Source organism: Oncorhynchus gorbuscha, linkage group LG18 (assembly GCF_021184085.1).
Source record: "Oncorhynchus gorbuscha isolate QuinsamMale2020 ecotype Even-year linkage group LG18, OgorEven_v1.0, whole genome shotgun sequence".
In the NCBI taxonomy this organism is placed as follows: domain Eukaryota; kingdom Metazoa; phylum Chordata; class Actinopteri; order Salmoniformes; family Salmonidae; genus Oncorhynchus; species Oncorhynchus gorbuscha.
The window spans coordinates 30,379,808-30,394,661 of NC_060190.1; the positions used below are offsets into that span (position 1 = coordinate 30,379,808).

General features: G+C 38.5%; 1 protein-coding gene across 2 annotated transcripts; it reads left to right on the forward strand.

The window, feature by feature from the left end:
* Nucleotides 1-193: 193 nt before the first annotated feature.
* manbal (mannosidase beta like) lies at nt 194-13,962 on the forward strand. 2 transcript variants are annotated; one of them, XM_046310890.1, is made up of 3 exons: nt 194-328; nt 13,036-13,205; nt 13,472-13,962. In XM_046310890.1, the coding sequence occupies exons 2-3, from the start codon at nt 13,056-13,058 to the stop codon at nt 13,580-13,582; spliced, it is 261 nt and encodes an 86-aa protein (XP_046166846.1). In that variant the 5' UTR covers nt 194-328; nt 13,036-13,055; the 3' UTR covers nt 13,583-13,962. The 2 variants fall into 2 exon arrangements, with proteins under 2 accessions (XP_046166846.1, XP_046166845.1); XM_046310889.1 differs by lacking the exon at nt 194-328 and adding an exon at nt 12,612-12,773.
* Nucleotides 13,963-14,854: the final 892 nt, after the last annotated feature.

Below are 14,854 nucleotides of genomic sequence, written 5' to 3' on the forward strand. Positions count from 1 at the left end.
CACTCTCACTCTGCCACCAATCAGCGAGTTGTCAACATTGCGGACCCATTGGCCCAACACCAGCATGTCACCATGGTGGGTGATGGGTACCGGGCTGCACCTTCATCATGGAAGGTTGATGCCTCACCAGAGGCCTGTTCATCAGAAGGCCAGTACCAGAACTTTATGCAGATGGTGGTGCCACCAGTCTTGGGCACGTCTCCACGACTACCACCACGAAATAGCCCTACCCTGGCCCAGAGGGGTCCAATAACGGGGATCCAGAGTGGGCCAGTCCTGGAGAAGGTGATCAAGCAAGAAAACCTGAACCAAGTCTATCTGGATGATGGTGAGTGAAAAACATAGTGGATACTGCAGAAATGTACTGTACCCCATTTAGTCTTGAGCGATATACCGTTTATACTGTATACTGGGGTATTTTGAAACGGTATGATTCAGACAGTATGATTTTCAATAGAGTTTAATTTAAAATTAAATAAATACAAATTAATTTGTTGAGGGCAGGGGTGCGTGCCACTGCTTATAACTATAGAAATCTAAGATGTGTGAAATAATTTATATCCAGCTCAGGGCTCCAGCTATGCATTTGGTTTGCTAACTTGCTAGCTAAGTGGTCAAGATCAAACGTCTTGGTTACAGCAGAGACATTCAATCCCCTCCTGGATCAAGATCCCTGTTGCCGAAATGGTTTTGAAATAGTGCCCCTTGTGTGCACATTCGGTAATACCGTATACTCCATCCGGTGTGGTGGAAACGGTATGACGCTATGAAAGTCTGTATACCGCCCAACCCTAACTCTATGCTCCTCTCACTTGTTGTTTTGAATTGGTGAGAATGACTATGGTTAAATGGTTATTGTTATTTTGGTGGGGATGCTGGAAATTTAGATGCTCAACAATGTTATACAGTACCCAGCAACATCTTTAAAGAAACTCTCATGTGTTTGAGAGAGGAAATGCATTTATTCTTGTCCCTAAGCTTGTTCAAAGGAGATACAGATGATAAACAGGAAATATAGAGCACATGTAAATAATGTATGTGTGTATGTATATGTATATATGTATGTGTGGATGTATGCATGTATTCATTACGTGAATGTCTGTCAGCAGTAGCCTGCCAGAATAAGCTGCTGGCCCCTTGACTTTGGGCCAGACAGAGGAGTGATATGGACTTCTACTCTGACACTCCGTATGAGTTGGTCTCTTATCTCTGAATCCTAAATCAACCCCTAGCCCCAACACTAGATCCACTTTTTGAGATCTTACAAGATAGAATAGGAATAAGCAATATGGTGACAATTCCACTTTGTATCAGAGGGCAAGATGGCGTTGCCACAGTGTTGCTTACACTTAACCTATCAAATCAACAAGTATAGTGGAGTCCAAAATGATTGGATCCCTTGATAAAAGAATAGCAAAAATTATTGTATAAAATAACACAAATACTGAGCTATATTGTATGCTAAAAATATATATATGCAGTTCAAGTCGGAAGTTTACATGTTGGATTCATTAAAACTTGTTTTTCAACCACTCCACAAAAACTATAGTTTTGGCAAGTCGGTTAGGACATCTACTTTGTGCATGACACAAGTCATTTTTCCAACAATTGTTTACAGGCAGGTTATTTCACTTATAATTCACTGAATCACAATTCAAGTGGGTCAGAAGTTTACATACACTAAGTTGACTGTGCCTTGGTGGCATGCCTTTAGAAGCTTCTGATAGGCTTATTGACATAATTTGAGTCAATTGGAGGTGTACCTGTGGATGTATTTCAAGGCCTACCTTCAAACTCAGTGCCTCTTTGCTTGACATCATGAGAAAATCTAAATTAATCAGCCAAAATTGTAGACCTCCAAGTCTGGTTCATCCTTGGGAGCAATTTCCAAACACCTGAAGGTACCACGTTCATCTGTACGAACAATAGTATGCAAGTATAAACACCATGAGACCACACAGCCATCATATAACTCAGGAAGGAGACATGTTCTGTCTCCTAGAGATGAACGTACTTTGGTGCGAAAAGTGCAAATCAATCACAGAACAGCAAAGGACCTTGTGAAGATGCTGGAGGAAACATGTACAAAACTATCTATATCCACTGTAAAACAAGTCCTATATTGACATAACCTGAAAGGCCGCTCAGCAAGGAAGAAGCCACTGCTCCAAAACCGCCATAAAAAAAGACAGACTAAGGTTTGCAACTGTACATGGGGACAAAGATCGTACTTTTTAGAGAAATGTCCTCTGGTCTGTTGAAACAAAAATAGAACTGTTTGGACATAATGACCATTATGTTTGGAAGAAAAAGGGGAAGGCTTGCAAGCCGAAGAACACCATCCCAACCGTGAAGCACGGGGGTGGCAGCATCATGTTGTGGGGTGCTTTGCTGCAGGAGGGACTGGTGCACTTCACAAAATAGATGGCAACATGAGGTACGAAAATCACGTGGATATATTGAAGCAACATCTCAAGACATCAGTCAGGAAGTTAAAGCCTGGTCGCAAATGGGTCTTCCAAATGGACAATGACCCCAAGCAATACTTCCAAAGTTGTGGCAAAATGGCTTAAGGACAACAAAGTCAAGGTATTGGAGTGGCCATCACAAAGCCCTGATCTCAATCCTACAGAGAAGTTGTGGGCAGAACTGAAATAGCCTGTGCGGGCAAGGATGCCTACAAACCTGCCTCAGTTACACCAGCTCTGTCAGGAGGAATGGGCCTAAATTCACCCAACTTATTGTGGGAAGCTTGTAGAAGGCTACCCGCAACGTTTGTCTCAAGTTAAACAATTTAAAGGCAATGCTACCAAATACTAATTGAGTGTATGTAAACTTCTGACCCACTGGGAATGTGATGAAAGAAATAAAAGCTGAAATAAATCATTCTATCTAACTATTATTCTGACATTTCACATTCTTAAAATAAGGTGGTGATCTTAACTGACCTAATATGGGGCATTTTTACTGGGATTAAATGTCAGGAATTGTGAAAAACTGAGTTTAAATGTATTTGGCCAAGGTGTATTGAATCTTCCGATTCAACTGTATACAGTACCAGTCAAAAGTTTGGACAGACCTACTCATTCAAGGGCTTTTCTTTATGTTTGCTATTTTATATAATAATAATAATAGTGAAGTCAAAACTATGAAATAACACATATAGAATCATGTAGTAACCAAAAAAAGTTTTAAACATCTAAATATATTTGAGATTCTTCAAAGTAGCCACACTTTGCCTTGATAACAGCTTTGCACACTCTTGGCATTCTCTCAACCAGACAAGGTAGGGTTGGTATACAGACGATAGCCCTATTTGGTAAAAGACCAAGTCCATATAATGGCAAGAACAGCTCAAAAAAGCAGAGAAACGACAGTTCATTGTTACTTTAAAACGTGAAGGTCAGTCAATACGGAAAAGTTGAAGAACTTTGAAAGTTTGTTCAAGTGCAGTCGCAAAAAACATCAAGCGCTATGATGAAACTGGCTCTCATATGGACTGCCACAGGATTGGAAGACCCAGAGTTACCTATGCTGTAGAGGATATGTTCATTCGAGATACCAGCCTCAGAAATTGCAGTGCAAATAAATGCTAGAGTTCAAGACACATTACAACATCAACTGTTCAGAGGAGACTGTGTGAATCAGGCCTTCATGGTCGAAATGTTGCAAAGGAATGACTACTAAAGGACACCAAGAAGAAGAAAATACTTGCTTAGGCCAAGAAACATGAGCAATGGACATCAGACCAGTGGAAATCTGTCCTTTGGTCTGATGAGTCCAAATTAGAGATTTTTGTTCCAACTGCTGTCTTTGTGAGACGCAGGGTAGGTGAACAAATTATCTCCGCATGTGCGGTTCCCACATGAAGCATGGAGGAGGAGGTGTTGGGGTGCTTTGCTGGTGACACTGTCAGTGATTTATTTAGAATTCAAGGCACACTTAACCAGCATGGCTACCACAGGATTCTGCAGCGATACGCCATCCCATCTGGTTTGCGCTTCGTGGGACTGTCAATTGTTTTTCAACAAGACAATGAGCCAAAACATACCTCCAGGCTGTGTAAGGACTATTTGACCAAGAAGGAGAGTGATGGAATGCTGCATCAGATGACCTGGCCACCACAATCACCTGACATACTTTGAAGAATCTCAAATATGGTTATTACATGATTCCATATGTTATTTCATAGTTTTGATGTCTTCACTATTATTCTACAATGTAGACAATAGTAAAAATAAAGAAACTCTTGAATGAGTAGGTGTGTCAACTTTTGACTCGTACTCTATATACTCTATATATTATGCTAATGTGATTGCTCAGATAAATAGATTTTGTTTATCAAGTATTCTCAAAAATTTAAGTCAAAATGATTGGATTCTCTGTTTTCAATACTCCAGCACTCTTCCCATTTGAGGATAACGACACAGCCTTTAAAACATTTTTTTATAAGAGTGGAGGACACATTGAGAGGGAACTCAGCTCATTCCTCCATACATAACCTTCCCAGATTCTTGACATCCTATGTCTGCGCTGGAGTATTAAAAACAGGGGGTCCAATAATGTTGGACACCTTGCTCTTTCTGAGCAATTGAGACAGTATAAAATTATCAAATTAAAATGTGGAGCATAAAATATAGCTCACTATGTATTTATTGTATAGTTTTTTTTGCTCTTCTTCATCAAGGGATCTAATCATTTTGGACTCCACTGTACCTAGAAGGTAGGGTGAAAGGGTATAGGGATTGACTTGAGATTGAGAGTAACTCTTTTTAGTGAATTCTCCCATTCCCATGCTTATCCAGCGACAGTATGTGGGTCAAAGCTTTACATAGTCACCAACCAAGCCAATTGATATTGTGTTCTCTGTGTTTGAACCAACACTAAGACTTGAAAGGTCAGTGAGAGTACACACTATTGATCATGTCATAATGGGTACAATTAGATCCCCCTAATCGCAAAATGTGCTTTGGCATTCAGATAATGATGATTCAGCAAGCTTCCATCATGGCTATACACTCCATTACGTCTAGTAATTTGAGTGTTATATGTGTGTTGTGTTATTGAATCCTGATGCCTGTTACCTTGTGTGTTCATTTATGGTTCATTGCTTTTCAGAGGTAAATAAAATTAAGTCGAGCATGTGATCTGGACAAAATTGACATACAGTATTTAGCATAAAGAAAAAGAGGCAAGGCCATATATTATGGTATAATTGATTCAGCCTGTTTTAAATACACATCAACCCATATACTTTACAAATGTTTACATTTTAGTCATTTAGCAGACACTCTTATCCAGAGTGACTTACAGGAGCAATTTGGGTTAAGTGCCTTGCTCAATGACAGTAGATGAAACATGGACGGTATTTCAAAGAAACCAAGAAAAAAACAAAATTCTGTGAAGCGGTGCGGATAATGTCATAATACATTGATAGTGAGTTTGCTACAGAATGTGGTTCATTAACAAGGACACAATGCCCTTGGTAAGCTTATAATGTAGGTGTCAGAAAACACAAACCTCTGTGCATTCTATCCTATTTACAAAATGATCCAGGAGAAAAGCTTCCATTTAATCTTATGTATAGTGAAAAAATATATAAACGTGACATGTTGGTCCAATGTTTCATGAGCTGAAATAAAGGATCCCAGAAATGTTGTGTGCAAATGTTTACATCCCTGTTAGTAAGCATTTCTCCTTTACCAAAATAATATTTCTACCTGACAGGTGTGGCATATCAAGAAGCTGATTAAATGACACGATCATTACACAGGTGCACCTTGTGCTGGGGGAAATAAAAGCCCATTCTAAAATGTGTAGTTTTGTCACACAACACAATGCCACAAATGTCTCTAGTTGAGGGAGCGTGCAAATGGCATGTTGACTGCAGGAATGTCCACCAGAGCTGTTGCCAGAGAATGTAATGTTAACTTCTCTACCATAAGCCGCCTCCAACATCATCACTTTACCTCTACCTACATGTACATATTACCTCAATTACCTCGACCAACATGTGCCCCCTCACCTTGTGCCGGTCGGTACCCCTTGTATATAGCCATGCTACTGTTATTTTATTGCTGCTCCTTCATTTTGTTATTATTCCATTTTTTACTTGAGTTTATTTGAGTAAATAAATACTTTAACGATTATTTTTCTTAAAACTGCATTGTTGGTTAAGGGCTTGTAAGTAAGCATTTCACTGTAAGGTACCTGTTGTATTCAGCACATGTGACATAATTTGATTTGATCAACACATTGCCTGCACTACTCGTGCTCAACAACCACTTAGTTAAATTAGGAAGTTTTCCATCTTTATGACTGTCATGACCGTGAGGAGAGACTGACTAAGGCGCAGCATGCTCTGAGTTCCACATATTTTATTTTGTGAAACTTGGAACAAAACAAATTAAGACATAACAAAACGTAACATAGGTGGTCCAAACTAGCACACACACAAACAATATCCCACAAAACACAGATGGGGAAAAAGGCTACTGTCGCTCTGGATAAGAGCGTCTGCTAAATGACTTAAATGTACATGTAAATATGATCCCCAATTAGAGGCAACGATTACCAGCTGCCTCTAATTGGGAACCATACCAAGCACACCAACATAGAAATATGAAAACTAGAACACCCCTCTAGTCACGCTCTGACCTATACACCATAGTGAACCAAGGGCTCTCTATGGTCAGGGTGTGACAACGACCGGCCCTAGTAAAAGTAACTTAAGAACATAAGTCTTTTTCTTAATTTTGGGGGGGTAATGTAACTGAAAATAAAAAAATACAGCCCTAGCAGAGCCCAGAGTCCCATGGGGACGTCCTCTAGGGTGTGGATGTTCTTCCCATAAAAGGCCAGCGTGATTTCACTCTCATGGTGAAATGGATCTCCGCCGATGTGCAGTAAAGGAGTGGGGAGCGATGAAATCTGTGTTAACAAAAGTAAGAGAAGATTAATACACATACAATTAACAAAGAACATCACAAATGTTCAGCTGTAGTTTAATATAAGCATGCACACTTATGTTTATGAAATAAAACAGATTATTTGTGCATAGGCATACCTTGTCATGGACATAAAGGCCACTCGGGTCCTCATTGAAGAGGTAGGGCAAGAGCAGGATCGCTGCTGTGGTCTTGAGTCCTAGTAAAGTAAAGCAATGATCTTATTACAATTGCTAATTTTATTACAAAATACATTTTTTATGTACTATGTATTGGCTACATTAGAGGAAGGGAAGGAAAAAGAGCAAATACCCATGTGTGTCTCTTCTGTATTGTCCTTCAGGGATTGCCAAAATAGCTGGATGATGTCCTCACCCCTGCCTCGCCTCTCTACCTCTGCTATAATCTTGCCGACTAGCCTTGCGGAGTCCTTGAATGGTCTTTTCATCTATGTCCATTCCATGGCCTTGATTCATTTCTGAGAAGATCATTTGCACACATTTGTATGTTAATAGATTTCAGTTTGTATTGCCTGCTGTGTAGGTTAAATGTACACTTCAAATGCAGCTGTCCAACAACATATCCTTACCTTCTTCTTGATCCCAATTGCATTGTGTCCATGTTCTGTCCTATAAGAATTTCAAAGGAAGAGAAAATGTGACAAAAAAGTCTTACAAGCATTTAATTTGTTATTTTATTTAATAGTGAAAGATAAAGGGCATCGACATACAATTGAATGCAAAATAGACAAACATATTGGAGAAAGCGCTAGCCAATACAGTAATGCCATACAGGCCTAATATCAAATTTCAAGCTATCTTTGTACACAAATTGTTCAATATTTTATCAGGTTGACTTGAAAGATTATACGCAACATTTTGCTGCGTGGCAATACTGTGTTCGGATTCTGAAGGGCATGCATTTACACAAAATAGGTAGTCTAGTCACTGTATTAATATCATTATGCATTTCAATCCCATGTATTGTACATGTAATGTTATGCCCCCTTGTGAGTTCCTAATAGTATTACATGCTATATAAAGGCGAAACCCTCCATTCACCGATTCAGTTCATTGTAACATCTCGATTGGACAGGTCACCGTCGTTAGTATTTTGGCTGTTTTGTTGGTTAGCTAGCTAATGTCAACGAAGCAACGAAGCTAACGTTCATTCTCACAAATGTGAGAAATGCTTTAGATTGGAAACGTATGTTAATGAGTGTAAAGCCATGTTGGCTTTATTGAAAAGATATACAATATATGGGACAGAATATAGTTGAGGAAATCATACAAACCTAGTTCTGCCTAGTTTGGACATAACGTTAGCTATTTACGTTAATTATTCTGAACTATAGCTAACTAACGCGACAGCTAACGTAATGGAAGCTATTCACAAAATACCATAATTGTGTTCGTTATTCATTAGTATTGTATATTATTAGATCAATTATTTCGATACATATTCAGAGCCAAACATCAACCCAACTTACCTTTTTAACTGTTGTCGCATTCAAACTTGGCAAGAGTGTTTTCAATTGCAATTGCAAATTCCCCGGAAATTCATAGGTGGGTGGGCCTGCAGGTATTTGGGTTGCCCCCCCAGAAAATATAATAATAATAATGTTTTTTGTTTTGTTTTTGGGAAACTAGCTAACAATTTTACACATTTTGCTATGGGGCAAAGAGAAAATGTGCAGTTTTATTGCTCATCTCATGCTACACATTTTGCTATGAGGCTCAGACAAAATGTAGCATTTTTTAAAGCTAAATATCTAGGTGTTTTGACTGTGATTAAGGCACTGGATTAGCTGTCTTGTTTGCTAAATGAACAAATAAAATAGACTGGAATGCTATATATAGCCATAGAAGCACAGTAAAATATGCCTCAATGCAGTCATATTCGTGGCTTGTTGGGGATTTAGCTTTAAGTTAGTTATTTTGGCAACCCATCTCATGAGAGTGAATGTCATTTCAGTTCATCAATTCTGTTATATTTAATCAAATCTGACTAACTCAGTTCACTGATCCTATGGAGTGATTTCTGATAACAGTGAACATTCCCTCTTAATGGCGAAGGTGCATATAGATGGAGGAATTAAAATATAACGTCTTCATTTGAGCACTATCCACACCATTTAAAGTATGGTGCGCAATGTGGTTCAATGTGCCTATAAGTAACAGAGAGCACTCTACAATACGGCAAAATAAGCAAATAATGTGTTTGTGTTAAGTACATGGGGGCCACCATCTTTGCATCTTCACCATTTTGGGGCTGCATGTTTTCAACTTCAGGGTAATTGAAACAGGCTGAGCAGCAAGCTTTTTATGTCAGTAAATATAGAGCTAGTAAGCTAGCTACAGTATAAGCTACAATGATACCAGCAACTGCCACACTTCCTGCCAGGTACTCCGCATTCTATTGTCCCTCTAATCATCCATGCAAATCTAATCAAATACTTAATGAGAGCCCATGAGCTGGTGTTGTGCAACATTTCTATAGGCTTTGCAATTGTGTGAGAGAACAAAGTTTTGATGGCCTTTATTAAAAAGAGGTGGATCCCATCAGCTTTCTATAGGCTAGGCATACTATATTTATTTATTAACGTTGCTAATATTAAGCACATATGTGTTAATATTGCTTCAGTCCCTCATGAAATAATCCCCTATATAGATTCTACAGACCCTACTGAGTATTCCCAACCCCACTTTTACATTGGCACATAGAATAGTTCTCTCTTTTAGCCAATATGTCATTTATGCAAGTAGAATAGTACTCTCAATAAGACAATGTCATTTATAGGCCTACAGTGTATTTCATTGGGACCAATGGAATGGGTGGAGTAGCAAGTGGCCCTTGCTTCATACTCGTCGCCAAACTCACTGGCTCCAGTTCATCTACAAGTCTCTGCTAGGTAAAGCCCTGCCTTATCTCAGCTCACTGGTCACCATAGCAGCACCCACCCATAGCACGCATTCCAGCAGGTATATCTCACTGGTCACCCCCAAAGCCAATTCTTCCTTTGGTCACCTCTCCTTCCAGTTCTCTGCTGCCAATGACTGGAACAAACTGCAAAAATCACTAAAGCTGGAAACTCTTCTCTCCCTCACTAGCTATAAGCACCAGCTGTCAGAGCAGCTCACATATCTCTGCACCTGTACATAGCTCATCTGTAAATTAGCCCATGCAATCTACTTCATCCCCATACTGTATTTATTTATCTTGCTCCTTTGCACCCCAGTATCTGTACTTGCACATACATCTTCTGCACATTCTACCATTCCAGTGTTTAATTGCTATATTGTAATTACTTCGCCACCATGGCCTACTTATTGCCTTACCTCTTATCTTACCTCATTTGCACATGCTGTATATATATTTTTATACTGTATTATTGATTGTATATTTGTTTATTCCACGTGTAACTCTGTGTTGTTGTATGTGTCGAACTGATTTGCTTTATCTTGGCCAGGTCGCAGTTGCAAATGAGAACTTGTTCTCAACTAGCCTACCTGGTTAAATAAAGGTGAAAAAAATAAAGTGCTGCTGGAAATTTAGACCACAGTCACAAAATAAATAACACCATATAGAGACTCTAGTGCTAATTCAGTAGGGTCTGTAGAATATTATGCTGTTGACATGTATTTACTTAAGCTCCAAACATTTAATGTTCTTTACATTTATTTACTTAAGATCTAACCAATTCTCAATGTGCTCCACCTTCTAATTTTATTTGATATAAAGTACTAATTCTCTTTGGTTTAGATTTTTCCCGATGTAGTTATAATTTTGTAACATAATTGTAAGATTATGCACTATGCAAAACTGCAAAATTATTGATTTCGTATCATTCACATAGCATTTTACTGTAAACTTTAATTTTGAAGTCAAAATCGGAAAACCGGAAGTCCTCATTTTGCTGCCAGGACGCTAATGTTACTGCCATGACACTAATACAGTTGATCAAGTCACTACCACCGGCAGTGGCGACCAACGTCTTTGCACATAACTTTTGCAGGAGGAAGCCATTTTGCTTTGTTTGTATCTTCTCACCATTGCAAATTATTAACTCACTGCCACAACGTTTGTAACAGTTTAGCTAGTTATTCTGCCTATTTCATGGAAAGTAATGCAAGAGTGCAGTGATATCATAAATTAAGAAATATATTTTCATTTTTGAATGATCGGATGCTCGGGGATATATATATATTTTATATGAGTCCCACATCCTACAGATGGCCCATGCTATCTGGAATCCTTGGGACATCCCTACCCCCCAAGACAGAATCTGTCAGTGCTATCCAGAATCCTTGGGACCCCTACCCTTAAAGGAGTAGTTCACTATTTTACAACTTGACGTTAGATTGTTCCTCACCCTGAAAGTGGTCTATGGGCCAATATGTAACCTAAAGCCAACACCTCATTTGGCCGCCTTTCGTTCCAGTTCTCTGCTGCCTGTGACTGGAACGAATTGCAAAATTAGCTGAAGTTGGAGACTTTTATCTCCCTCACCAACTTCAAACATCTGCTATCTGAGCAGCTAACCGATCGCTGCAGCTGTACATAGTCTATCGGTAAATAGCCCACCCATTTTTACCTACCTCATCCCCATACTGTTTTTATGTATTTACTTTTCTGCTCTTTTGCACACCAATATCTCTACCTGTTCACGACCATCTGATCATTTATCACTCCAGTGTTAATCTGCAAAATTGTAATTATTCGCCTACCTCCTCATGCCTTTTGCACACAATGTATATAGACTCTCTTTTTTTCTACTGTGTTATTGACTTGTTAATTGTTTACTCCATGTGTAACTCTGTGTTGTCTGTTCACACTGTTATGCTTTATCTTGGCCAGGTCGCAGTTGCAAATGAGAACTTGTTCTCAACTAGCCTACCTGGTTAAATAAAGGTGAAATAAAAAATAAAAATAAATCCAGGTTTCAGTTTTCAACGGGGTACTTTTATTTTGAAGGTGAAACGCAAATTCCACTATTGTGGCTAATCGTTTTAAACAGTCATTACAAATTTAAACTAACTTTAGGCACCACTAGTTAACAATTAATAGAAGTGATGGGGGCATGTAAGTATGTTTTTTTTTTAAATGCTCAAATCACCTGAAATCAATTAAAATCAACACAATATTTGGTTTCATGTTATTTAAAGGTGATTTTAGTTTTTGTTTTTTGCTCACATGCCCCAATCACTCCCATTGAACGTTAGCTTGTGGTGGCTAAAGTTAGCTGACGTTTGTAGTGGCTGTTAAAGAGAACTGAATCATGGATTGCAGTTTCTCGTGGCCCATAGACTACTTTTAGGGTGGGGAACCATCTAACATCAAATTGTACAATATTTAATTACTCCTTTAACCATTTTAAATTAAAACTTAAATGGGGTAGGACCATCCCAAAGATCCCGGATAGCACGAACCAAGATGGTTTGGTAGAAGGAGGTGCGTCACATATGAGTAATGTAATTTGAAGTAAAACAATGGTCCAAATATGGCATTATTCCCATTATAATTCGGAATTAGTGATTTATTAGGATTATTCCGTTAGTTGTATCTGTTTGCATTATAGTTTCAATGGGGACCTTTATTTTGAAGGCGAACCGCAAATTCCACTTTGTGGCTAATCGTTATTGTGGCTAGATTCACATAGCTACGAAAATAAGCGGATATCACAGTGACTTCACTTCCGATGCAAATTTTACTACTGTAAAATATTTTTTTTGTGCTGATACGAATTACATTAAACTCACAATTTTACACTCAGGATCGTGTTTGGTGCTATAAAAAGAACGAAGGACGAGTTCACGTAGGGCCCTGGTAAGCTTTTGTTGGAAATTGTAGCTTATGATTAGATTTGCCGAACAGAAAATTGGTGTTATTGTATCGAGGCCGACAGACTCAATTTCAGAAGCGTGGAAACATTGTTGCAGCCACTGTTACATTGTAGTTTCTGTAAACAGCAACGCGGGTAACAGTAATGCGCGTATTACAATATGGCCTTCAATGATTTGAAAAATATATTGAGCATTGCAGAGCAGACTTATCTTTGTTTACATACATTTCGTGTTCTTGCACACAGGGACCTGAAAGTAGGCTACTATGTCCGCGGAACTGGACCTTTCGCCCCCAGAGGTACCTGAACCCACTTTGCTTGAGAGTCTCCTGCGCTATGGACTCTTTCTGGGAGCTATTTTCCAACTCATCTGCATCTTGGCTGTCATAATACCGACCTCCAAGGGGCATGAACAGGTATGGTAAACAGTCCTGTTGGCAGTTGAAAGAATGCGGTATGATATTGTAATAATATTGTCATTATTTACCATAGGTTTACTTATAGCATTATGTGTTAAATCCATATAAGCCTGATGCGTTGTATCTTTTCCCTTCTGTCTTATTGTAGTCTTATTTTGAACTTGGCTTGAGCAAGCAAACTGCCCATTACTATTCAGCAACCCACTGTTACTGTTCCATATGTGTCAAGTGTCACTGGGACTCACATTCTGTTTTATCTTTAGGAGGAGACTGAGCCAAGTGACATGAAGGCTGGTGACCAGAATAAGAAGTCAAAAGGACCTGCGCCTCAGATTCGCCAGAAACTAAAGAAAGAGAGCAAGAAGAAGCGATAGGTGTGTCGGATTTTGTGCACCCAAAATTATTGTTACATTTCAAATTATGTAAACTGAATCAATTTTGTTCTATCAAATTCAACGATGTCTCTACCATGATTTATGAAAGAACAGAAGTGTATTTGAATAACTTTTATTCAACTAGTCTGCTATCAAATGTCATTTGTCAATCTAAAACTTGTAAAGGCCTAAACACAACCAAAAACTTTGGGGACGTACTGTGCATTCAGAAAGTATTCACATTCCTTGACTTTTCTCAAAACATTGTGTTACAAAGTGTAAGTTCTTGTCAATGATATACACACATACTCTGTAATGTCAAAGTCGATGTATGATTTGTTTAATTAATAAAAAATAAATGCTAGTATATCTTGATTATATATGTATTGACTCAGGGGTTTGAATAATTGTTAGTCACCTTTGGTAGCTATTACAGCTGTGAGTCTTTCTGGGTATGTCTCAAAGCTTTGCACACCTGGATTGTACAATATTCGAACATTATTCTTTTTAAAATTCTTCAAGCTCTGTCAAGTTGGTTGTTTGATCATTGCTAAATGGCAATTTTCAAGTTTTGCCATAGATTTTCAAGCCAATTTAAGTCAAAACTGTAACTAGGCCATTCAGGAACATTCAATGTCATCTTGGTAAGCAACTCCAGTGTATATTTGGCCTGTTGAAAGGTGAATTTGTCTTACAATTTATGTTGGAAAGCCGACTGAACCAGGTTTTCCTCTAGGAATGTGCCTGTGCTTAGCTCTTCGGTTTATGTGTATCCCTAGACAAGCATACCCATAACATGATGCCGTCAACACCATGCTTGAAAATCAGCTGAGTTAGGAAGGATTCCTGTATATTTGTAGTGACTGGTTGGGTTGATACACCATCCAAAGCATAATTGCTAACTTCAGTATGCTTTTCTATGTCCCGATAGGTGCCTTTATTTCTGAGGCATTAAAAAACGTCCCTGGTCTTTGTGGTTGAATCACTGCTTGACAGAGGGACCTTACAGATAATTAATTATATGTGTGGGGTACAGAAATTGGGTGTAGTCATTCAAAAATCATGTTAGCCACTATTATTGTGCACAGAGTGAGTCCATGCAACTTATTATGTAACTTTTACTCGAACTTATTTAGGTTTGTCTTAACAAAAAGGTTGAATACTTAATGACATTTCAGCTTTTCATTTGTAATTCATTTGTAAAACAAAATGTCTGACATTATGGGGTATTTTGTGTGATTAGTGACACAATCTCGATTTAATAAATGTTTA

Excerpts from the sequence above, each read along its gene's own strand:
- manbal (XM_046310890.1), top strand. The coding sequence starts at position 13,056 with ATGTCCGCGGAACTGGACCTTTCGCCCCCAGAGGTACCTGAACCCACT. Across the intron at positions 13,206-13,471 it reads CCTCCAAGGGGCATGAACAG|GAGGAGACTGAGCCAAGTGA; the intron begins GTATGGTAAACA and ends TTTTATCTTTAG.